General features: G+C 31.0%; 2 protein-coding genes and 1 pseudogene across 16 annotated transcripts; 1 reads left to right on the forward strand and 2 right to left on the reverse strand.

The window, feature by feature from the left end:
* Positions 1-760: 760 nt before the first annotated feature.
* On the forward strand, positions 761-4,498 carry LOC112796091 (uncharacterized WD repeat-containing protein C2A9.03). Of its 15 annotated transcripts, none has more exons than XM_025838372.3 (11): positions 761-880; positions 952-1,064; positions 1,646-1,811; positions 2,077-2,247; positions 2,332-2,418; positions 2,580-2,714; positions 2,796-2,906; positions 3,039-3,130; positions 3,283-3,388; positions 3,610-3,696; positions 3,841-4,498. In XM_025838372.3, exons 3-11 carry the CDS (start codon positions 1,674-1,676, stop codon positions 4,249-4,251), a joined length of 1,338 nt encoding a protein of 445 aa, XP_025694157.1. In that variant the 5' UTR covers positions 761-880; positions 952-1,064; positions 1,646-1,673; the 3' UTR covers positions 4,252-4,498. The 15 variants fall into 15 exon arrangements, with proteins under 15 accessions (XP_025694157.1, XP_025694160.1, XP_025694158.1 ...); XM_025838375.3 differs by having other exon boundaries at positions 2,080-2,247; XM_025838373.3 differs by having other exon boundaries at positions 1,663-1,811.
* Positions 4,499-5,765: 1,267 nt separating this feature from the next.
* Positions 5,766-8,437, reverse strand: LOC112796093 (uncharacterized). The gene is made up of 4 exons (XM_025838380.3): positions 8,270-8,437; positions 7,655-7,711; positions 6,264-7,459; positions 5,766-5,992 (listed from the first exon to the last, which is right to left on the reverse strand). Exons 3-4 carry the CDS (start codon positions 7,441-7,443, stop codon positions 5,937-5,939), a joined length of 1,236 nt encoding a protein of 411 aa, XP_025694165.1. The 5' UTR covers positions 7,444-7,459; positions 7,655-7,711; positions 8,270-8,437; the 3' UTR covers positions 5,766-5,936.
* A 2,485-nt stretch (positions 8,438-10,922) lies between these two features.
* On the reverse strand, positions 10,923-12,889 carry LOC112796094 (aspartyl protease family protein At5g10770-like; annotated as a pseudogene).
* Between the last annotated feature and the right edge of the window lie 1,753 nt (positions 12,890-14,642).

Raw genomic sequence — 14,642 nt, forward strand, 5'->3', positions numbered from 1 at the left:
AAATTTATTTATTTTATACTTTTTACATATATTAAATAATTTAAAATATTTTATTTTTTTATAATTTAATTTTTAGTTATTGATAATAAATTTATAATTTTAAAAATAAAAATATAAAAATATTCTTTTAACTCAATAAAAAAGCGGTTGAACAAGCATGACAGTGTCTGTTGAGCCGCTAATTATTAATAAATGAAAAGTAAAAAATCTTATAAGGATAAATTAAAAAATATCTAAAAAATATCACCAATTATCTATTTTGATAACTTAATTAAATTAATTCTATTTTTTTAATAATATCAAATTAGTCATGTTACTCGTAATTAGCAAATAAACTTTTGACAGAGAATTTTTTTCAATAAACCTCTAAATTTCTATTTTTAATAATTTAGATCACTAGAAATCTTTTCCTGTAAAATTTTTAAAAAGTAAAAATTGGAAGAACTAATATACAAAATTATCTTAAATTAGATCTTACAATTTTTTTCGTACAACAAATAAAATAAAAAAATAAAAAAAAAATATATATATATATATATATATATATATATATATATAATCTATTCATAAAAAAATGTATAAATTATTTTACAAAAAATATTTAAATAAATCTCTAATATTTAAATATCTTAACAAATAAAATAACTTAATCTAAATAAAATTTAATCTTATTAAATTAGATAATATTAATTTAAATTTAAAATTTTTAAAAATATTATTAAATAAATTAAACCTAAATCAAATCTTTTAACAAACCTATAAATAATGTTAGTTTATTGAGTGTTACGCACTAATCACTGATATTATGTCAATTGGATTCAGGGTTTGCATCGCAAAGAGGAATCGAGATATCTGATCTATCTTCTATCTGTCTATCTAAGTATCTATCTATCTATCTATTTATTTATAAATATAAATATAAATTACATTATATATTATTTTTCTGCAAAGGTGGTTCATTCGCATACGGAGATCTAATTCAGGTCCTTATCATCGAGATCCAACAAACGCTTCAACCACAAAACAAGGGCTTGGATTCACGAACCCCTCCAATTTTTACACAGGTCTGAATTTTTCTGAACCAGTTAAACTCTTTCTCGTCGTTTCCTGCGATAAATCGCAATTGCTTCAACCCCTTTTTATTTTCTTAATTTAATTTTCCTTTTATCTATTAAAGTTTTCATTTTTACAAATTCGCGTGTGTAGATGCTGCAATTTGGTTCCTGGGTAGGTATCCTTTTAGGTGTTTTATTTGATTTACTTTTCTCGGTTTCTGGTTTTTGGGGTTTCTCTGTGAAACCATCTTGTTGTGTTCGGAATTAAACGAAGTTGGGGAAATTTTGGTTCCATGTATGTTGATGTTGGAATTAATTTCATAGGATGGCTGGAATTTGTTCAGATTAATGATATTTATTTCTCAGGTTTTCTTAATTATTTTTTCTATTCGTTGTCGGTTTAGGTTTAGAAGGAAGATGCTTTTGTTTTTATGACAAAATTAAAGGATGTATTTGGTTTTAGGGTATGGCGTTTAACTTTAAGTGCAGCTTACTGCTAGGCGAAAAATCTGATTCTGATTTTTTTGTTTCTCCCTTTCAATTATTGAATTTAGTTTAGTCATTTTATCCCACTCCCATTTATGGACTAGGTATCAATTTTCAACAGCGTTGGCAAACATGTCTCATTACAACAGGGACGAAATGGAGTACGTTGCAGATGATAATGAAATGGCAGAGGTAGAAGATGATGTGTATTTCCGAGGCAGAGCATTTGGTGAATCAGATTCGGATGATGATGATGAATACGATCCTTTGGTTTGTTTCGAGTCATAAGCAATTTTAATTTCTATTGTCTTGAATGTTTATTCATTACTAGTCACTATGAAGTATTTTTTCAATAATTTGTGTGTCTTATGTGTATATATATCTTATTGTATTGTTGCTGCATTCGGTTTCTTTTCATACCTATAGGATGACTTAACTTTGCATGACTGAATTTTAGTAGAATACGACCGTTGACCTAATCTTTTCTGTCTGCTTGCACTTTTTCTTGTGTGGGGGTAATTTGGGTTCTCAATAGCAGGAAAATCGTATAACAGATACCACTGCCGCAGAAGCTAGGAAGGGAAAGGATATCCAAGGTATACCATGGGATAGACTGAGTATTAGTCGTGAAAAGTATAGACAAACTAGACTAGAGCAGTACAAGAATTATGAAAATATACCACAATCAGGGGAACTTTCGGAGAAGGTACAGGGTTTTGCTTAAAGCTTTATAACATTTGATTAACATGCACAGATCTTTTGTCCTTATGCCCCCGGTTCTTGTCTACAGGAATGCAGGCCAACAGATAAAGGAGGAAGATTTTATGATTTCTGGCAGAACACTAGATCTGTGAAGTCAACGATACTTCATTTCCAAGTATGTTTATATAGAAATTATTTGCATTTTTTATGTGCGGATGTGAAAACATTTATTTGGTCTATATCTCATATTATTATTATTATTATTATTATTATTATTATTATTATTATTATAGAAACCTGTATGTTAACTGAGAAGTTTTAATTTGTTATTTGTAGCTACGGAACTTGGTTTGGTCAACATCGAAGCATGATGTATATCTTGTTTCACATTACTCAATTGTTCACTGGTCTTCGTTGCACTCCAAGAGATCCGAAATCCTGAATGTACAAGGGCATGTGGCTCCGTGTGAGGTAAATGTTTTGTCTCCCGTCTGTTGTTGATCTCATGGCTTGAAAACAGAATCTAAGGTTTTAAATGTGTGTTGCTAACAGAAACATCCTGGAAGCCTCTTGGAAGGGTTTACTCAAACACAAATTAGTACACTGGCAGTGCGAGACAACTTGTTGATTGCTGGAGGCTTTCAAGGAGAACTTATTTGCAAGGTACTTCATTTTCTGTGCTTATAATTTTCTTATATCTGACATGATTGGTATTATAAACACCACTATTGTTAATTCATGCATTCAACCATTTTTCCTGTCCATTGATGATGGCACATGCAAAATGTCTTACAGTACTTAGATCGACCTGGGGTTAGCTTTTGTTCCAGAACTACTTATGAGGACAATGCGATCACAAATGCTGTCGAGATTTATGAGCATCCCAGGTCTTCATTCTTTTCTTTCTTATCACTCTTTTTTCTCTCTCTTTTTATTTTGGGTCCTTAATCTGTTGATTTGCGCTGTCAGCAATTACTATGTACAACCTTCATACATGGTTGTTTGCTTACTAACAAGTAACTCTCAATTAATCTGCCAGTGGAGCGGTTCATTTCATGGCTTCAAATAATGACTGTGGAGTCAGAGACTTTGATATGGAGAAATTTCAGCTTTCCAAGCATTTCTGCTTCCCCTGGCCTGTAAATGTAAGTTCTTCTAGCTGATTTTCTATGTTTGGAAAAAAATAGAAATAAAAAAGATGATAAGAGTTGCCACTTCTAGTTGAATTTTATATTAGTAGATAAGATTGAGAATGCATGTGGATAAAAATGTCTTTGTTTTTCTTTGATCCTGCAATAAGAATCCTACTGCTAGTATTGGAATAGAATAATAAATGACAATATGAATCGGTTTCTTTTATCTGCAGCATACTTCATTGAGCCCTGATAGTAAACTTCTTGCAATTGTTGGAGACAATCCAGAAGGGCTGCTGGTGGATTCTCAAACTGGAAAGGTTGGCATGCTCTGTTGTTCCATGTCACAAATTCCTGTTTTATGTTTCTCGAGGGGAATTTTAAAATGAGAGTAGTATGGTAGTGGATTTTCCTAGTGTGTATGTGCTATGGATTTCTAAATTTTATTTTTGGTGGCTTTGTAGACAATCACGCAGTTATGTGGACACTTGGATTACTCATTTGCATCTGCATGGCATCCTGATGGCCGTATTTTTGCTACCGGGAACCAAGACAAAACTTGCCGTGTCTGGGATGTTCGAAACTTGTCGAAGTCTGTTGCTGTTCTGAAGGGCAACCTTGGAGCTATACGTTCAATACGTTTCACATCTGATGGGCAGTTCATGGCAATGGCTGAGCCAGCTGACTTTGTGCATGTCTTTGACGCAAAGCGTGGATTTGAGAAGGAACAGGAAATTGATTTTTTTGGGGAGATCTCTGGTGTATCTTTCAGTCCGGATACAGAATCACTCTTTATTGGTGTCTGGGACCGCACCTACGGAAGCCTTCTTCAGTACAACCGACACAGAAACTACTCGTATCTTGACTGCTTGTAAATTTGTAACCTTACACCTTGTAAGACCCTTAGAGCTTGTGTCCTTTTGCCTTGGAATCGCAGTGTTGCGGCACCATCTGAACAAAAGAGAAAAAATACCAGTGGATTGCCTCATCACAACATGGCCTGAGGATGTTATAGTTGTTTGTTGTACAACATCATGTTAAATAACACATTGACTTGCAATCTCTCTCTCCCTCTCCCCTTCTTAATCTTGCCTAATAATGATAGGAAGTTTGTACAGCAAACCGTACTTGCATTGTTTGCACCCTCATCATCATGTTCCACTGCATTTGGTGTCTTGTGCTGTGTCCTATGGGTACTGAGTGCTGCTAAATATATATCTCTTCTTAGTCTTCTGCAGTGTTGGGACTTAGAGTGCAGTTATTGTTAGTCATATGTAGTTTGCATCTCTTGTTTTGGAGAAGTGAAACAAAGATAACAAGGAGCTTTTGTATGTTGTCCTTGTTAATTATTTTTTCTTTTTCTTTTTCTTTTTTGGTTGAAAAATTAACCACCACAGTTTAACAGCTTGTGGCAACCCCTACGGTCTATAACAATTAGGGGAAAAGGGTCAAAATTATGCTCATCATTATCCCTTAAGATTCAATTATGTGAACAATTATAACCTTTTTAAGCCTATGATTGTTAGTTGTCACTTGTATCTATCAAATTAGCATTTTCCGTGATTATTGATTTTCTCATCAATGATCAATGATTTGAATTGCTCTTTAGAACAGCTAATCTGTACTGAATGAATTACATTTAGTTGTGGGTTATATATCTCGCTACTTATAAATAATGAAGTTTACTATCTTTGTTAAAAAAGAAGAGTAAAGTGACAATTAGATTTTTGAAGATTTCGATTTTGGATTAATTAGCCTTTAAAAAAGAAGTATCAATTAGATCTTTCAAGATAACAGATTGTTATCTTTAGTGGTGTGTGTTCTGTTGCTGCCACATGAGTATGGAAATGATGGTTTTGGAGAATGAAGCATTTATTATCTTTTGAGCCTTTATTAAACTATTTTCTATTTATCACAAATCCTATCAAATCGCGTGAAGTTTTATTTCAAAAGTTATTATCTGCATGATCATCTTTCATAAATAAACACCTCACAGTAGATAACAGTATATATAAGTAACATTGTTTAGTTTTCTGTGATAAATTGATAGAAAGACATCATGTGTCCACCGTTTGCTATCGTTGAGGACCAAATTTGTATTTTTTTTCTTTAGGGAATAATTAGTCCGAAGTTAAAATCTTTATAGACCTAATTGTCGCTTTACTCATGAAAAAAAAAGGGGTTATATATAGGAAATTAATATTGCTACTCTTATTTTTAATAATACTATACCACATATGATTACAGATGATTTTTTTATATATGTTGCATGAATTTATGAGGAAAAGAGTGACAATATCCATTTCCATATATAGTAATCGAATATATACGTAATAACGAAACAACTTAGCTTGATTTATGACATTTTAAATGTTGGTACTTTCAAGAGTTGGCTTATTCAATTTCAATCTTATTCCCAAGCTATGACAAATCACTAATTCAATTGAACGGTTACAATGAAATTATAGACTATGTGGATTTATGAAATCATGACAAGACAGTTGGGTAGTTCTGTTTCTTAGAGGAAGTGAGCTTCAGCCTTGAACTTAGACATTTCATTTCACTTCATATTCTGAGTTTGAGGAGAAGTAGTCATGAAAACCAATTTGCTTCTACCTGGAAACATCAGTATCACATCAAAACTAAGCCATATTATTTCTTTCCAACAGAAATCTTTTCCTCATGATATGTTTGAACCCAGATTCACATTCACTGCCATGTAATTGGCGCCTCTTCTCAAAATAAAATGAGTCAAAACAGATAAACAAAAAAAGTGAAGCAGAGATTCACATGCATGAAGTCTAGAAAGATATGAAAAAGGAAATAGAGTGTGGGAGGTACAAATTACAGTTTTGTCTGAGATGTATTTGTTGTTAACTAAATTCACCTGAAACTATGGATTTAGCCTTGTGCCTTTGGTGGAGTTCTTCCTTGGGGCTGCATTCACTTTTTTCCTCCACATTCTCTATAATTTGTTTCAGAATGGTTTCTTCCTCTGCTTCAAGTATTTGCATGCTCATTTCGAAGGCAGATACCAATTCTGGACTGAACACAGAATCCTCACTGGATTCACTTTCATTCCTAGTGTCCATCTGACAAGAAAAGCTGCCAAATTTCGGGGTAACGTAGGATGCAGAAGAGTATATTCCACTACCAGGAATCCATTCTCTAAGGCTAGCAATGGCTGGCAATTCAACATTAGATGGGATTCTAAGGGATTCTAGCCTCTTTGCTATAGCCTTTCTCTTATTCACTTTCTCAGTGGTGTTTACCCCTTGAGCAGCAATCCCAGGAATATTTGTTTTCTCATTTGGATTTACAACTTCATTTTCAATTCTTTGATTTGTGGAGTGGTTATTAGGACTTGGAGTTGAGCTTCCTAGTGTAATGCTTTTGATACTGATATCCTTTACTAGTTTACTATCTTCTGATGAATTGTCGTGCGAGCAAGGTGGTAGCATTTTCTTGGCCGCAGAATCATTGTCCTCGATATTGTGAATTGTATTAGCTAATGCAGATACCTTAAGTTCCTCGATGGTTCTTGAATCGGCTTCTTCATTGCTAAACTCATTTTTCTGAACTTTGGGAGAATCAGAGAAGCTTATTTCATTTACAAGATTATCATATTCCTCTAATGTGTGAAAACTCCTGCTACCTGTGACATCCTTGGAATCCAAGTTATGTTTGTCTTCAAAATCTGATAAATTCCCCTGATCAATAGATGAAACAATCTGCTCAGGAAACGAGTGCCAACTTTTGTCTCCCTCGATTTGTTTCCCTCCTCCTTGGCTTAGCCTTGGTGATATATCCAATTTGTCGATAGTTTCAGACGCGACAGGCTCAGTAGCCGGTTCAGGGAACATGTTTGAATGCAAACTTCTGGAATGCAATTTGTTGGATACTGTATTGGCTGCGGAGACAAGAGCGAGGTACTGATCATTGCCATTGGCCGAGATAATTAAGTCCTCGAGCAATGGAATACCATTAGCCATTCGCCTTGAACCTTGTTTTCTCTCCTCATGGACACTGATTGACCTGGCTAGGATTTTTGAGGAAATGCACCCCATGGTAAGTGGTTCACACCTAAATTCATACACCACTCACTTATCAGACCAATTAAATGATGCTGATTAAGAAAACCGGAATTCATACATTGGAACTAAATCTCTATGGAGAACTCCTTCTTAGTTAACATAGTTGCACATATTTACCTAAAGAATGTAGGTATGTAAGATAAGCAAAATGGAGTCTGAAGGACAGAGTGAAAAAATTCCTTACCAACTCTATTGCAGAATATGGAAACTGAGATCACAGATGTGCAAAGGTATGATGGACCTGAAACAACAAACTCTTAAGGTGAAAGCAAAATCCGGCATGTCGGTTTTAAGACATCTTTATGAACTGATATTTTACTCGTCAAGTCATCATAAAACATTGATTCTTGATCATCAAAATACAGTATTGTGTTGGAACTATGTTTCCTGCATATAATATTTACACTAAACAAGTGGAGCCAGATTCCAAATTGTTAATCTTTGTTCTATGTAGGAGTTGTTTGGGAATTTGGAATAACAAGTGGAATTGGTTGTGATTTTGACCATTGTTTTGTTAAGGTCTAAAAAGTGCTTCTAGTTCAATCTACCTCTGCTTTTTTGCTCTGTATATATTAACATATGTTACGTTGCACAATGCTCAATGATATAGCTGCATAAACAATACATTTATCTACCCGGGTTTTGTGCAAAAAAATGATTTTTTGTTAATTCCTATAAAAAGTCTGAGAATAGATTAATAAAAATGCAAGAAACTTTTCAGCAAACACCATGTGGGCATGGTTTTGGGATCATAAAAAAAGGGCATAACTAAATGTTTCCATGTTCTATATCAACTTACCTGGCTTGCTGGAATTAGATGAATCACTTTCTGATCATCATTCAGTTCCTGTTCTGATGATTCTTGCTTCTTCTGTGTGCATTTTGTTGAAGACTTTGGATCTTTGGTCAACATGTGAAGGCGCAAGAGGAATCACATTTGATAATCAAATATAAGGGCAGCCCCATTATTGTTTTAAGAATTCAAACTTTGAAATTATATATGAATGTACCTAAAATATATATTAAATAAGAATTTAAAAGTAAATGTTAAAATGAAGTCAATTGATAAATGTTAAAAAATATTATTGTAAACAATCTTACATAAACATCTAATTATATATATCAGTCACATTAGGAAAACTGTTTTAATTATTAACCATCTTAAACACGTCATTGTAACTAAAACTAAAGATTTTGTTATAGTGCGTTTTAAAGGTATAGATTAAACATATTACAAAAAAAAATATTTTAATGTTATTTATTACTTTTATCAGTTTATGTATTGAAAACATAAAAAAATATATTTTTGTAATAAATAATATTAAAATATTTTTTTATGGTATGTTTAATTTATATCCTTAGCACACAGGATAGCAAAATCCTAATAATTAAATAATTATGTATCATAAGCTTTTTTGTTCCAATGTCAAATGCACACTATGATGGAAAAATTGAATTTTGACAACAGAAAATGGGACCCTCAAAAGGCCCTGAAAATATTAAATACTACTAAACTAAACTCCAGTTCATACATGGCTTGCATATTAATTGATGCTTGTAATGTGATATGCTGGATTTGTTATGTTACACATTCTTAAACTATGGCAAACCAAATTCAAAGGCAGAAAAATGAAAAGGACAATTATTAATTTTTTTTTCGCCCTTAAAATCTTTTTTCTCCAATTTTCAATGTGTTTTTGGAAACATTTTCTATTAGGCCAAAAACCATAGTGTTAATAATCATCCTTTGTTATAGACTATGTAAGACAGAATCTGTGTGTTCTGAAAATAAATAAATGCTTTTTTTTTTACACAAGTTATTTTATTTCATCTTAGTTGTGAACCAATTTAAGGTTAATTTTTTATTTTATTAATATTTTAAATTTTAATTAAAAAATAATATTAAAATTATAATGCTGACATGAAATAAGAGTAAGAATAGTAAGTTATTCTCAGGACACCTAAGAATTTCACTTATAAATTTTATAGATTTTAATTATAATTTATGATTTAAGAGTCCTATTTTGAGTCATCTATCTTTTCTATCATTTTTCTACACAACAAATTATATTTAAAAAGGAAAAGACAAACACATTGATTAATTAATGTTATTTCCATGCCGCCGCCTAAGCCTTCACATTTAGATGGGACATGGATTTTATGAAGCTTAATATTTTACTTGATCAGGTGAACATAAAATATTAATTATCATTGGACTGGGTTATTCACTTATTATTCATGTTCTTGTGATCTTGTCAATTACGTCAATAAATTTGACTGCTTTCATTTTTAGGCACAAGACACTCAAAGAGATATAAAGATATTTGTGAAATATGAATAAAATTATTGTCCTTATAAATATTGAATTAGTATATTTTGTATTATTTTTTATAAAAAAGTATAGAAATATTAATAAAAATATAATTTATTTTTTAATTTTTTTATTATTTTTAATTATATTTTTTATTATATTTTTTTTCAAAATTTTTACATAAAAAAAAGAATAAATTAGATTTTTAAAATTTATTTTAGTTTAGAGTAACGTATGATTTTTGTCCTAATGTTTGGGGTAAATCCTATTTGTGTCTCTAACATTTAAATCATCTTATTTGTATCCCTAACGTTTGTAAAAGTGATTCAATGTTATTCTGCCGTCAATTACACATCATGAACGCTTTAGTTTGAGTTTTAAAAATATTTTCTTTAAGTTAGAATACAAATGTCTGGGATAGAATCGATGATCCATTCCGAAAAATAGCTCATCAAAATTGAAACTAATTCCTACAACATTTACATAATTCACTTTTCTAGAAACATAATTGAATCTAAACACAAATAGTGGGTATAATATTAAAATTGAACATATCCAAATAAGACCTAATTGAGAATGAATACATCCAAGTGAGAATAATTGAAAAATATAATCTGATTTGTTAGTATAATTAATAGTAGGATAACATTAAATCACTTTTATAAACTTTAGGAATACAAATAGGACGATTTAAACGTTAGGGACATAAATAAGACTTACCCCAAACGTTGGGACAAAAATGATACTTTACTCTTTAGTTTATTATCAAATAAAATACAAAAATATTAATTTTTTATTTTTATTTTTTATATTTTATTTTTAGTGTCTTATTTTATCCTATTCTCAATCTAATAATTGGATAAATTAACGGTGGGCTTTAGGATTCTTGGGACGGGTTAGATTAATTAAAAATATGATTATTTCATATATTAAATATGTATCTATTAGACCTATACAACAAAGGCCAATTTACCCTATTATTTATGAGGAATTTCAGAACAATTGCCTTATTCTATCACCCTTATGTTTTACAATTATAAACTCAAGAGAGTAAAATATCCCTTAATCTAATGCAACTGCAAGTTTCACATGAGCATTCAACTGTCTTTTTTCTTTTATGCACAGTTAAGATGTGAATACATTAAAAGGAAAAGAGACATAACATGCCTCTTAATAGCAATGTTTAATCTTTAATTATAATAACTATATATCATAAACATTTATGATTCAATTGTATCCAGCAGGATCAGCACCAGCTTTGTGAGTTGCAACTGATTGGATCATGCCACAATCACCGAGCGTAAAAATACTTGCATGTTCTTAAAATACATAAATTACATACTCCAGAGACATTTACAACCACTCATTTTATTCTTATATAATCTTTTAATTTCACAAATGAAACTGAGTGGTTGTAAATGTTTTTGGAGCATTCAAACAAATCTTTTTATTTTTACATAACCTATGATCACTGGCAGCCAGCAGGTGCAAATCCAACCTTGGAATTTGCAACATCATATGCAACAGTAAATGTCTGCTGCTGAAAATTCCCTATAATAGCAATAGGGTTATCTTCAGGGCTACCAGCAATGGCCAAACAAGTAGTTCCATCCTCAATCTCCAAAAGGGTATTCTCTGCCTTGAGTGCTAAGTTAGCACCCCCTTGAAACACAATCTGAATCTCAGGCACTGCTGAAGAAAGATCCTTCAAACTCCCCTTGAAACAAGTATCCAATATCGAAAACCCCGGAACTTGTGGATACTTCTTGGACAAGATCTTCACAAAAGAATTTGAAAGTGCTGTGTAAACTGACATAGGCAATCTTGTGATGACTGTGCCAGAATCAATGATGGTAGGAACCTTGTAACTTGATGCAGCCACTCCTAATGGCTTTCCAGCCACGGTTATAACTGATAAGTCGACGAAATACAAGCTGTGAATCTTTGGATTCTTGATCAAAGGAGTGAACTTGAATGATGAAGATGGTGGGAATGATGAGGTTCCAATGGATAAAAAACCTTCCTTTGAGGAATTTGGTGAAGAAAAAGATGTGGGTAGGCAATAGGAGAATCCATAGCCATTTTTGTTTGATAATTGACCAATCAATGAGAGTTTATCATTGGCTAGGCCTAATATACCAGCAGCCCTTCCAAACAAGCCTTGATTATCTTGTCCACAACCAAAAACAAAACCTGGTATTGTGTATGATGGAGCAAAAGTAAAAACATCTTGACTCAGGTAACCAATTGAGAAAGATGAATCACCATAGCTTGCTTTGTAAACACAAGCTTTAGTGGAAGTTGAACAACCTGGATCATTGAGTGTTGAAGCCTTAAGAGAAGAACACTGAGTTGAAGAACATGGCAAGGTTTTGTAGGACTTTGATGTTGAAGGATCAAAAATGGGGTCAACTTGTGGGTGGCAAGAAACAGCACAAGGCTTGCATTGAAGCCATGAAAGAGAGCTTCCAGTATCTACAATCATGCTGGAGAATTTTGGAGGGGTTCCAAATCCAACTTTGACATAGTAGTTTCCCGAGCCTATTGACAAACCTGATTTCAATGGTGTGCTAACAAGTTTTGGTCCCAAAGTTCTGTCAGAACTTTTCACATCCACCTTATTGGCTAGTTTTGATTGAATGTACCTGACACGGTCCTGATCTTTGTTGAATATGTCAGAGTATGAAATTGGTGATTTTGAATTTGATGTTAGAGAAGGATAAGGCTTGTAACATGGTACAAACTTAGGTGCATGCCACTTAGCTTGTGCCTCAAATCATTATCTGCAAAATGTAGAAAGTTAACAAGATAATATCATAGTCAATTATTGCTTGGCATGATTTCAGAATCATTCTATAAAGATTGCATTCTCTATTTGATGATTAGAAAAATTAAAACAAAAAAGGGAACTAGATATTCAATTAGGAGTGTGTGTGTGTTGTGATTACTTGCCTTCAAGTTGCACAAGAGAAGTTGCTATTGCAAAATGTGCAGAGAAGAATAGAAACCAAAAGAAGCTCATCTTGTGAATAAGTTAAAAATTTGGTTTATGATTCTGATGTTCTTCCCTCATAGCTTGATACATGTTACATTAAGCTATATAAGAAAAAACAATAAATATTTTCACGCTTTTGGATAATATATACATCTTTTTTAGTTGCTATATCAAAAGGTAAAATACAGTTTTTTTTTTATTAACCCAAAGATAAGGAGATTTAAACTCGCAAACTTTTTAAATGAGTATGGAAAGACTATAACATTTAAAGTATAACTCATTGACAAAAATAAAATACAATTACATTAAAATAGTAGTGACTAAAAATATGTCTTCATAATTGTAATCGTCATAACGATGTCCGTAATTATTTGAAAATAAAAGTGATAAGATATTAAGAAAAAAAAAAGAACAGTAACAAAGGCAAAATGAGTATTTAATATTTATGAAAAAAATAATTTTAATTAAATGATTAAAATAAGATGAAATAAAATGTTTGGACAAAAATAAGACATTTTTAGTATTAAAACTAAAATTAAGACTTAATTTAAATATTAAAAATTAAAATAGTAATTTATTCTATTTTTATTTCAATAAATACATTAAAAACTTACATTTTACTATTTTTTTTCTATAAGAACATTCTTAATAAGGCAACCGACACATCAATTATAACAATTTTGTAAAGTGGGGGGCCAAAAATTTTAAATTTGAGATTTGAATATGAGGATTGAGGATTACAGTGAATGGTATTTAATAGCTTCCAACTAGTTTTTTTCATCCTTGAATGGGGCTTGGAATAGTGATGGAAACAAGTAGCTGGATAAATGGTCCACAGTGACCCTATATCTTATGTCTTATATTATAACACTAATAATCTACCGTGATGGAAGACTAGTTGTTACAACAGCATCTTAAATACACACCATAGTGACTACACATGCTTTTGCAATTATGATACCATCTATCTATTTATTTGTTTTAGTTCATACTCATATTTTTTGTAACTAAAAATTAATATTTCTTTCATCTTATTTTATTCACACATAAACTTTTTTGTTAAATTATAATTTTTATAGAATTTTAAATTTGATAATTATACCTCCTCATGTAACGAATTTTATTAGCATTATCTCTTAATTAATAATAAACAAGTATAATAATCCATGTCATGTACGTGATAAAATTGAAATTATAATTTTAAATTATTTTATTAAAATTAATTTGAATTATAATAATTTGATTAATAATAAAATAATATGTTATGTATTGTTTGTTTTTTTAATCTAGTGTTAAGTGTATCAACTCTAGAATAGTTATTAATCGGTTTTAGTAATATACTTGGTTCAATAAATCAGACATATTATACTCAATGTCACCATAAATAACTTAATAATACTTAAATCTACCAACAAATTTTTATATGTTAGTTTACTGTCAAGTAAGAACATATCAAAATTAGCTCAAAATGATCAATAAATTATTAGAGAATTCTTATGCATAAAGTTCTTCAATAAACAATAAACAATTTAAATCAACTAAAAAATAACTCAACATTCTCCTAAAATATATATCTGAAATAATATTATATCAATGTTAGTATACAAAATTATATGATTAATATGATTTTAAAATAGTTTATCAAGAGAATAAAATAATACAGATTTTTATGATAATGTTAATATCTCAAGTTATAAATGTAGAATAAGAATGTATTACCTATTAGTACCTAGAATTTGTCAATTTTATTGATTGATAGTAATAAATTTGATTAAGAGAATTAGAAATTATCTTTTCATTATAAGCTTTTAAAAATTTCTCTATATACCACATTCATCGTGCAGTTATCTTTCAAGTGTCTGTGAT

This window comes from Arachis hypogaea, chromosome 4 (assembly GCF_003086295.3).
Source record: "Arachis hypogaea cultivar Tifrunner chromosome 4, arahy.Tifrunner.gnm2.J5K5, whole genome shotgun sequence".
NCBI lineage: Eukaryota > Viridiplantae > Streptophyta > Magnoliopsida > Fabales > Fabaceae > Arachis > Arachis hypogaea.